This window comes from Trichechus manatus, unplaced genomic scaffold (assembly GCF_000243295.1).
Source record: "Trichechus manatus latirostris isolate Lorelei unplaced genomic scaffold, TriManLat1.0 scaffold00104, whole genome shotgun sequence".
NCBI lineage: Eukaryota > Metazoa > Chordata > Mammalia > Sirenia > Trichechidae > Trichechus > Trichechus manatus.
In genome coordinates, this window is record NW_004444040.1 from 1,783,213 (window position 1) to 1,794,318 (window position 11,106).

Genomic DNA, 11,106 nt, shown 5'->3' on the forward strand with positions numbered 1-11,106 from the left:
GCCTGACAGTCAGTGCAAAATAAATGTTGGCTCACTTTTTTCTTCTCTACATATCATCTTCCCTACTAAACTGTAAAATTATCAAAGAATGCTTGGCACAGGAGTTGGTATGGGTTCTGACCAACAAACATGACCAGCTACTGACCAGCTCTTTCTCTGAATAACAAAAATAGCTGTGATTATAATATATTCCTAAGCCTTACATAGGTAAGCTATTGCGTATTTTATAATGTACTGACCAACAAGTAACAAATATAAAATTCTAGTCAATCAACAAATGGCAATACTGATCTAATCTGCCTCAAAATGTGGGTCCCACAATTCCTATGTGCACATCTATCAAAATGTAGATGCCCTAAGAGCAGAAACCTCGGCTGCCTTGCTCCTTGCTGCATCTTCAACGATTAGTATGATTCTGGCACATAGCAGACACTCAACAGATACTCACTGAACAAAAGCCATTAGAATAAAGACATTAGGCAAATGTCACATGGACCTATCCTGAATCTAAACTGAACCCATATCCTTACAGAAGGGAAGATTTTTTTTTTTAACTTTATCTACAGCAATGATGCAAATTTTATTTTTGCTAAGGAAGCCATTCTACAAAAATAATCATGGAATTAAGAGTTTTATAAACTTTATTCTGAAAAATACTTCTCTTATTATAAAAGTAATAACACAATGCATAGCCAACATCATACTCAATGGTAATACAAGATTTGACGCTTTCCCCCTCCGTTCAGGAATAAGACAAAGACATCCACTCTTGCCCCTTCTATTCAACATTATACTGGATGGTCTAGTCTGGGCAATTAGGCAAGAAAAAGAAATAAAAGGCGTCCAGATAGGAAAGGAACAAGTAAAACTCTCTATTTGCAGATGACATCCTACAAAGTTACAGTAATCAAGACAGCGTGGTACTGACATAAGGACAGACATATAGATGAATGGAATAGAATTGAGAGTCTAGAAATAAACTCTCACATTTATAGTCAGTTGATTTTTTTTTCTTTTTTGTTTATTGTTGTAGTTTAAGTGAAAGTTTACATTTCAAGTCAGTTTCTCATACAAAAATTTATACATACATTGTTATGTGACCCTAATTGCTCTCCCTATACTATGACAGCACACTCCTCCTTTCCACCCCTGATTTCCCATGTCCATTCAACCAGCTCCTAACCCTCTCTGCCTTTTCATCTCACCTCCAGACAGAAGCTGCCCATTTAGTCTCATGTATCTACTTGAGCTAAGAAGCACACTCTTCACAAGTATCATTTTATGTCCCACAGTCCAGTCCAATCTTTGTCTGAAGAGTTGGCCTCAGGAATTGTTTTAGTTCTGGGTTGACAAAGAGTCTGGGGGCCATGCTTTCTGGTGATCCTCCAGTCTCAGTCAGACCATTAAGTCTGGTCTTTTTACTAGTCAGTTGATTTTTGACAAGGGTACAAAGATAATTCAATAGGGGAAAGAATAAGTCTTTTTAACAAATAGTGCTGGAACAACTGGTTATCCACATGTAAAATAATGAAGTTGGACCCCCTATGTCACACCACATACAAAAATTAACCCAAAGTGGGTCACAGGCCTAAATGTAAGAGCTAACACTCTAAAACTCTTAGAAGAAAACATAGGAGTATATTTTCATGATCTTGGATTAGGAAATGGTTTCTTAGATATGACACTAAAAGCACAAGCAACAAAAGAAAAATTAAATAAATTGGACTCTATAAAATGAAAAACTTTTGCGCTTCAAAGGACACCATTAAGTGAAAAAACAACACACAGAATGGGAAAAAATTTTTGCAACTCATATATCTGATAAAGGACTTGGATCCAGAATATATAAAGAACCCTTAAAACTTAGTAATAAAAAGATAAATAACCCAATTTAGAAACGGGTAAAGAAACTGAGCTGAAATTTCTGCAAAGAAAATATACAAATGGCCAATAAGAACTTGAAAAGATGTTCTACATCATTAGTCATTAGGGAAATGCAAGTCAAAACCACAATGAGATACCACTTCATAGCTCTTAACCACTGCGTCACCAGGGCTTCTCACATCCCCTAGGATGGTTATTATCAGAAAAACAAAACAAAACAAACAACGACAGCAACAAAAAAGGAAAATAACAAGTGTTGGCAAGGAGGTGAAGAAATTGTAACCCTCATAAATTGCTGGTGGGCATGTAAATGGTGCAGCCACTTTGGAAAACAATTTGCAGTTCCTCAAAAAATTAAACAAAGAGTTACCATATGACCCAGCAATTCTACTACTAGGTATATACCCAAGAGAACTGAAAACATATGTCCACAGAAAAACTTGTACTTATTCATAGCAACATAATCATTATAGTCAAAAGGTGGAAAAAATGCAAATGTTCATCAACTAGTGGATGGAAAAACAAAATGTGATCTATCTACACAATGGAATATTATTGGGTAATAAAAAGGCTTGAAGTACTGATACATGTTACAACATGGATGGATCTTGAAAACACTATGCTAAGTGAAAAGAAGTGAAACACAAAAGGCCATGTGTTGTATGATTCCATTTATATAAATTTTCCAGAATAAGCAAATCCACAGAAACAGAAAGTAGATGTGGTTGTTTGGGTTGTGTGTCAATTTGGCTGGGCCACAATTCTCAGAGGTTTGGCAGTTACGACGTAGTTTGACAGTCGTATGATGATGTGATCACTTCCATGATGAGATTTGATATAATTTGATCGTCTCCATGATGGAATCTGCTGTGAGTAGTCAATCAGTTGAAAGGGAGTTTCCTTGGGGGTGTGGCCTGCATTGAATATAAGTGGACTTTCTGCCAAGGCTTTTGCTTGCTCTGGATCCTGCAGCTGGCTCCTGTTCATCTGACCTCCAGTTCTTGGGACTTGAGCTAGCAGCTTACCTGCTGTCTTGCCTGTCTATCTCAGGATTCATCAACCTTCACAGCCTGTGAGCAAGAGCCCTGCTGTTTGACATGTCAATCTTGTGTTCACCAGCCCCCGTGGCTACGTGAATCAGGAGAAGCCTCTATTATGACCCACAGACTTGGGACGTTCCAGCCTCTTAATCGCATGAGCCATTTCCTCGATATAAATCTCTCTCTATATATATTTATATGTTTTACCGGTTTTGCTTCTCTAGAGAACCCAGCCTAAGACAGTACATTGGTGCTCAACAGGGGCTGGGAGGAGGATGGAATGAAGAGTGACTGGTAATGGATATGGGGTTTCTTTTTGGGAATTGGATGGTGGTAATGGTTGTACAATTGTGAATATACTAAAACCCACTAAATTGTACACTTTAACAGGGTGAATTCTGTGGTATGTGAATATCTCAATAAATCTGTTATATATTAAATATTAGTATATTAAAATATTATATATTAAATATATATAAAAAATAATACACATACATACTATAAAATGTCAAGTGATCTCCCACTCATCCAACACCCACCCTCAAGGCAATGCCCATTTCCCAGAAGGAACCACTGTTTGGTATGTATCTTTCTAGATATTTCCTATGCATATACAAACAAACATTAAAAAAAAATACATACTGATTTGGCAATTTGCTTTTCTTACCAAAGTATTGTGGAAAATTTTCCATGTTAGTACATAAAAGTCTACTTAATTTCTTAAAATGGTTGCACAGCACTCCATTCTATGGATATACCAAAGTTTATTTAACCAGTCCCTTAGTAATGGCATTTGGACTATTTCTAGTTCTTTGATATTATAAACAGTATTGTTTTGAACACTGCAGAGGACATCTGTCATGTTTCAGACTGCCCACACCTTCTGCACACCTTTCCTAGGGTTGGGTTTAGGGAGCTCATTTTCCCTTGTAAACCGCAGAAAACTGTTTTTTCCAGCCTTCCTTGCAGTCTGGTGCAAGCATTTGACCTAAGTTCCACCAACTAGATGCACTGCAAGACTCCGACTAGTAGTAAGTGAGTCGGGTGAGGGAATGTGTGGTAAGCTGACTTTATTTTCTGGTGAAGGAGGCAGTGGAGACATTCCCATTAAGGGCAGTCCTACGGGAGATTTGAGTGTTGTTTCTGACTGCCCAGATGATACAGCCTGACTCTTTGGCCCTCCTGAAGATTCTGCAACCTATCTAATGTCCTTTAATAAACTCCGTTCTATTTAAAGCACTAGAGTGGGTTCTACTGTTTGAAACTTAGAATCTCCAGTGAATAAAATTTTACCAATGGAAGTGCCAAATTTGCCTCCAAAGAGATACCATTTTACATTTCAACACTATGAATATACGTATTTTCCCACATTGTTGCTGCGCAATACCAGTATATACGTTGTTGTCAAGTTGATTCCGACTCATGGCGACACCATATGTGTTACAGTAGAACTATGCTCCACAGGGTTTTCAATGGCTGATTTTTTGGAAGTAGATCACTAGGCTTTTCTTCCATGGCACCTCTGGGTATACTTAAACCTCCAACCTTTTGGTTAGCAGTCAAGTGCATTAACCTTTTGCTCCACCCAGGGACTCCTGCAGTGTAATAAATCATCCCAAACTAAGTGACAGTTTATTATTTCTATGATTCTGCGTGTTGGCTTGGCAGTTCTTTTGGTCTAGGGCAGCTCAACTGGGGCTGAATATCTAAGATGGCTTCACTTCCAAGCCCTTAGCCTGGATGACAATAATATTTGGGATTGTTAGGCCTCTCTCTCCACGTGGTTTCTCATCCTCCAGCAGCCTAGTCCAGGCCATCACATGATGGCTTCAGCTCCCAGAAGCAAGAGAGCAAGGCCCAGCATATAAGCACTTTTCAAGTCTCTGCTTGGTTCATATTTCCTAATGTCCCATTGGCCAGAGCAAGTCACATGACCAAGTCCAAATTCAAAGGGTCAGAAATAGAACTCTTGGTGGGAGGAGGGGATGCTTTAGCTGTGGCCATTTTTTCAATCTACCACAGTTGGCCATCGAACTTTTTTTTTAATTGAATGGGCTTAACTTTAATAATTTTCTATTCTTGATCATCATTCCCATAATTTTCTAATTCTGTTTTATGTGCACCAAGGGAGAAACATTAATTTTTCAACAGAGCATCCCTGGTGGTATAGTGGTTAAGAGCTATGGCTGCTAACTAAAAGGTTGGTTAACTAAAAGGTCGGCAGATTGAATCCACCAGCTGCTCCCTGGAAACCCTATGGGGCAGTTCTACTCTTTTCTATAGGGTCGCTATGAGTCAGAATCAACTCAACAGCACACAACAACAACAACATAGTAAATTACTTTCAGGAAGGAATTCAAAAGTAAATTTGGAAATTTATCATTAGTATCTAGAAAATGAGCAAATCAGTAATTTTGATTTATTGACTTAAGTAATACTTTTGACTTCCTAATATAAAAAGAAAGAAATCAGCGTACTCATACTTCCTATCGCTTACCCCTGATTTTATTACTTATATTTTCATATTCCATAACCATAATTCACCTATTTTTAGCCTTATTTCTATATTTAAATGGATTATATACTCTTTAGTCCTTTTATATCCTAAATCAATTAATTAATTCTCTTCAAGGACATCTAATGCACACATGTCGACGCACTCATTTATTCAACAAATATTTTGTGAGTACTTAGTATGTACCAAGCATTCACAGAAATGGTTCTTGCTCTCACAAAAGCTAAGTCTATACACTCTTTTTCTCAAACAGAATTAACTTCTTTGCCTACTTCCTCTTCACTTTATTGCCTCAAGCCTGAGGTTCTTTGACATAGACTCAAGTTTCAGCAGTGTCTGTTACTTCTCGCTGCTTCAAATGAGATTTTCATTTCCATAGTGATTTTATTATAATCTTTATTTTCTTTCTAGAGCTCTAACAGTTCATTTTCCATCAGCTTTTGTTAGCTCCTTTTCCCTCTGATTTTTAAAAAATTTAACAGCTTTATTGAAGTACAATTTGCATATCATGGAATTCACTCATTCAAAGTGTACAACTCGATGATATTTAAAGTAAATTTACAGAGTTGTGCAGCCATCACCACAATCTAATTTTAGAATATTTCCGTCACCCTAAAAAGAACCTCATGCCCATTTCCTCAGACCTTTTATATATTTCTTCTTTGAGCTCTCCTCGCCCTATTCTGATAATCCCTTAAATTTTTTTTGACATTGTGGAAAAGTACTTGTCTGGGATAATTCTTTTGAGGGTAACCTCCATCTGTTGCTTATTATTGTTTTTCCTACCCTTTTTCTGGTAGTGTCTTTGGTAGTACCTAGACCCATGTTAGACTCCCTTCTGTTTTAATTCATCTTTAAATAAAAACTTGAGAAAAAGGAGAAACATGAAAGGTAGAAGGAGTAGCATGGAAGAGTCAACACAGCAGTCAAAGTATAATGGTGACGTTTGGCATTCACTACAACAATCTCACACAGAAGGAAAACTAGACCACGCTGGCTTTTTTATGGGAGAGCAAAATCCAGGTCACAGCTGAAGAAAACTGAGAATGGTGAAGACATTTTTAGGGGTCAACCAAGGTAATTAGGGAAGTAGCCTCTAATGTAATTTCTACCAGGAGTCTAAAGATATCAACTTGGAACCCAAGTAGGAAGGGAGTTTTTCCAGATGAAGGTCTAAGGATAGATCAATCAGTTATCAGGAGAGGATGAGGATATGAACTAGACAGAAAAAACATATGATTACAGAGCTGGGTACATTCCAGTGGGCTAAAGGGAGAGGAAGACAAATAGCTCTAAGAGAGGACAATGTAATACTTGAAATTTTGCCCAGTGAAGAGTGCTCTGATGGTGAAACAGGTACTTCCAGACACCACTGGTAGCAATGTAAACTGTAAAACCCATTCAAAAAGCAATTTGGAAATGTGAATAAAGAGTAACAAAAGTAATCATACAATTTGACTGGTAACTGTTTGCGGGAATCTATTCTAAGGAAATATTCTAAAATCTGTAAAATTTTTATGGATAAATATGTTCCCCACAGCACTATTTTTAATAGTGAAAAGTTAGAGACAGCCTATGTGACTAACAGTGGGGAAATGGTCAAGGCAATTATGTCCATCCACACAATGGCACAATTATATAATTAATCAAAATGTAATTACCATTATGATACAGGAAAAAAAAATATATATATATATAAACCTACATAAAATGTTTATATGCTAGCCTAAGAAAAAGGATGCAAAATTACATGCACACCACATTGTAAAAAAAAAGTCCAGAAAGGAATTCACAAAAATTATAACAGGTACATTGAGTTGGTGAGATTATGGATGAATTATTATGCAACCTTCTTTGCTGCTGTTATATTACTTCCAAAGTGACACTATCAGTAATGAGAATGAGTGTCATTAACTGAGATAAGATGGCTTAACAATATGAAAAAGTATCTGTGAGATACTCCAAATGCCTTAGGAAAAGACAGCCAGAGGCGATCTCTCCTTCTGGGAGAATCCATTTCAAGTCCCACTGCCCTAGATGAACAACTTTTCAGTGCACAAAGAGAAGTGGTGGGAGGCTGCCAGTCCAAATGGGTTTTCTGAGGACCTAGCACTAATGGAAGAATAACTGACCATTTACTCCACACAAGGTAAGACTGATGCATTCCAAAAACAAACAAACTATAAAGATATGTCTCCTGGTGAGTGAGATAAAATTCATTTTCTGTACACTTTAACACATATCTTGTGGGCTGGAGTTGGTCTGAAGTATTACCTGTGCTCCATGTAGCAACTCAGGGGCTCCACGCACACTGTGATGGCACCAATGGCAAAGGAGGACTTGACATTTGAGTCTGGATGGGTCTGCAGGGCCTGGACAACATCAATAACATCTGTATAGCTGGGAGGGTGGAAAAAAAAGGAACGAAAGGGAATGGTTAGAGGCTGATTAGGAGTGCACAGGCAAGAAAGAGGGGAATGCTGAGTGGATGAGTGTACAAGGATGGAGGAAAATCCAAAAGGAGAAGCCTGTGATTGGGTTACCGGTGTGACGTGACTTCATGATTTAGAGCCCCTGGAGTCTACACGGTGTTTCTGCACTCCCGAGTTCCTTTTTTACTCTTTACAACTGAGCAAGAATGAGTGGAAGAATCACACCCTCTATGCTTAAACGGAGGCCTGCAGGTGACACTGGGGCTCTGAGGGTGGGACTCAAGAGTCCTTAGGTCTGTTTTCTAATCATCAAGTTAGAAGCTCCTGCCTTAGCCTCCACTTTCTTTAACATCTCTTTCCTCTCCTTCCCACTTCACAGAACACACAGGCAAGAGACAAAGGGGGGATCATTAGGTACCTCTACAGGTCAGCAGACATATGCCAAATAACCCTTGCATTCGTATCTCCTGCCTGGGACTCCCTCCAAACGCCAGACGTACAGATCCAATTTGATATCTTCACTTAGAACCTAATATGTTCATGACTCAACTCCCCATACCTGCCGCTCTTCCAAGGCTTTGTCCCTCTCCTCAGAGAGGACTCTACTCTTTTGCTACAGCAAAAGATTTGTTTGAAATCTTCTTTAACTTCATTTTCTCTCTCACACCACACAGACTAATCCATTAGTATATCGTGTCACCTCTATGTTCAAAATACAATTAGAATGGGATCACTGCTCATACCCCCACAGCTACCACTCGGTCCTGACTGCTATCATCTATTGTGATCTCCCCAACGGCCTCCTCACTGGCTTCCCTGCTTCTATCCTTGCCTCCCTCTGTTCTGTTTTCAACACAGAAGCCAGAGGGAACCTCTAAACCCACAGTCAGATCATGTCACTCTTCTCAAAATGGTCTAATGGCTCCATCCCAGAGGGAAAGCCAAATCCCACACAGTCCTCTGTGATCTAACTCCCATGAGACAAAGGAAGGCCCATCTCCTACCATTCTTTCCCTGACCCTAATCTGGCCACTTTGGCCTCTTGGCTGTTCCTTGAACATGCCAGGCATGTTCTCATCTTTGCAATTGCTGTCCCTCTGCCTGCAATGCTCTTCCTCATATATCTGCCTGGCTTGCTCCCTCACTCCTTCAAGTCTCTGCTCAAACTGCCTCTTGTGAGAGAAGTGTTCTCTAACTCTGTGCTCCCTATGTGAAACAGCAGCCCTCCCTCTGGTGCTCTCCACTCACACACCCCCTCTTAATTCTTCTCCAAAGCAATGATCATCAGCTACATATGCTGTATTTTCTCATTTATTTGCTCAGTGTCTGTCCCCTCTGATAAGAATGTAAAGTGGTTGTTCAGTGATGTAATCTTTGGTGTCTAAAGCAGGGTAGATGAACGAATTGCACATTCAACCTCGGATAGACCCCTAGTCACTCCAAGAGGGAGTCCGTCCTCTTTATCTGTGAACATTTCCCCAACTGACCCAAAAAGTCTGTTCCTATGGAGGGTATGCAAACTGGATGGGCAGCCTTGCTGATCAGGTGGGCCTAAGTCTTAGCGTGTGCCCTGGGGAGGCCAGTGGATGGGGGAGGATGGGTATAGCCTGCCTAAGTCATTTCTTGAGTTCCTACAAACAACTCATCTGTAAAAAGGCACTGTCTTTATCCCAGACTACAGTATCTACTCTCTCCCCAGGTCTGACTTCAGTCCTGACCAATCAGCAGTGGTTCTGTAGAGAGCAGAATGTGCTGGGTTCTAGAGTCTCCCCTCCCTGTACCCCACAAGGGCCTGACAGCCAGAGAGCCTTCAGTGCACGAGCCCTCTGCTTCATGGCTTCTCCCCCTGCCCAGGCATGGGACCATGGGTGGCTCTTTCCCCTGGCTGTGCAGTGCCTGGTTGGGCGTGGATGCCAGAAATAGCCCTCACACCGACACACTGCCTGGCACTAAGTAAGCTGGACTGACACATACTGCCCCAGTCTCTCTTTGGCAGTGCTTAATGGATTAACATGGTTAAGTGCCACAGCCTTGCTCCTCAGCATTAGCTTTTGTCCTCTTCTGAAGAAAAAGTGTTTTGGGGCTTTTTATTTTACAAGTTCTGTATGAGAGTACACACTCTAATTTCTCAGCGTAGAAAAGGACAACTGAAAGACTTTCAAGCCAATCTTGAGGATTTTGGTCATTTTAATATAGGATTTCCCTTAGAAAAGATGGCTCAGGAATGCCCAGATTTTCAGAGCATTCTATTAATCTTCATTGATTTTAAAGGAAAAGGGTTAGAGTGAAAAACAGGCCCCAGATTCCTCTGTGAGGCCAGCACATCTGGGCACTACAGCCAGGAGCCTATGGGCAGGCAGCAAGAGGAGGCCCATGGCCATTCACTCTACTCATTAAAAGGGAGCCCCAGTAGGAATGTAAAATGGTGTAGCCACTATGGAAAACAGTTTGGTAGTTCCTCAAAAAGTTAAGCACAGAACTACCATAAACAAACCAAACCCAATGCCACCGAGTTGATTCCAACTCATAGTGACCCTATAGAACAGAGTAGAACTGTCCCATAAAGTTTCCAAGAAGCAGCTGGTAGAGTCGAACTACCAACCTTTTGGTTAGCAGCCTGAGCTCTTAACCACTGCAGTGCCAGGGCTCCAAGATTCCGACTCTTAACGATCCTAAAGGACAGAGTAAAACTGCTCCATAGGGTTTCCAAGGCTGTACTATTTATGGAAGCAGACTGCCACATTTTTCTCCCGCAGAGCAGCTGGTGGGTTCGAATTGCTGCCTTTTGGGTTAGCAGCCAAGCGCTTTAACCACTGCATCACGAGGGCTCTTTCAGAATTATCATATGACTCAGTAATTCCACTCCTAGATATTTATCCAAAACAACTGAAAGCAGGGATTCAAACAGCTACGTGTACACCAACGTTCACTGCAGCATTATTCACAATAGCCAAAAGGTGGAAACAACCCAAGTGTAGTTGAACGGATAAAAAAAATGTGGCATATGCGTACAATGGACTATTACTCAGCCATAAAGATAAATGAAAATCCTGACACATGCTATGCCATGGATGAACCTTGAAAACATTATGCTAGTGAAGTTAAGTCAGGGGCAAAAGAACAAATATTGTATGTTTTCAACTTATATGGAATATCTAGAATAGGTAAATAGAGATAAAAGTTTATTAGTGGTTAACAAGGGCTGGGTGGAGGGAGGAAGGGAGTTATAGCAGAA

General features: G+C 40.1%; 1 protein-coding gene across 1 annotated transcript in view; it reads right to left on the reverse strand.

The window, feature by feature from the left end:
• DNAAF9 (dynein axonemal assembly factor 9) overlaps positions 1 to 11,106 on the reverse strand; it is a 139,879-nt gene that overhangs the window by 28,756 nt on the left and 100,017 nt on the right. The window contains exon 24 of the mRNA XM_023737560.1: positions 7,714 to 7,839. Coding sequence (XP_023593328.1) covers positions 7,714 to 7,839 — 126 coding nt within the window. The remainder of the gene's footprint in view (positions 1 to 7,713; positions 7,840 to 11,106) is intronic.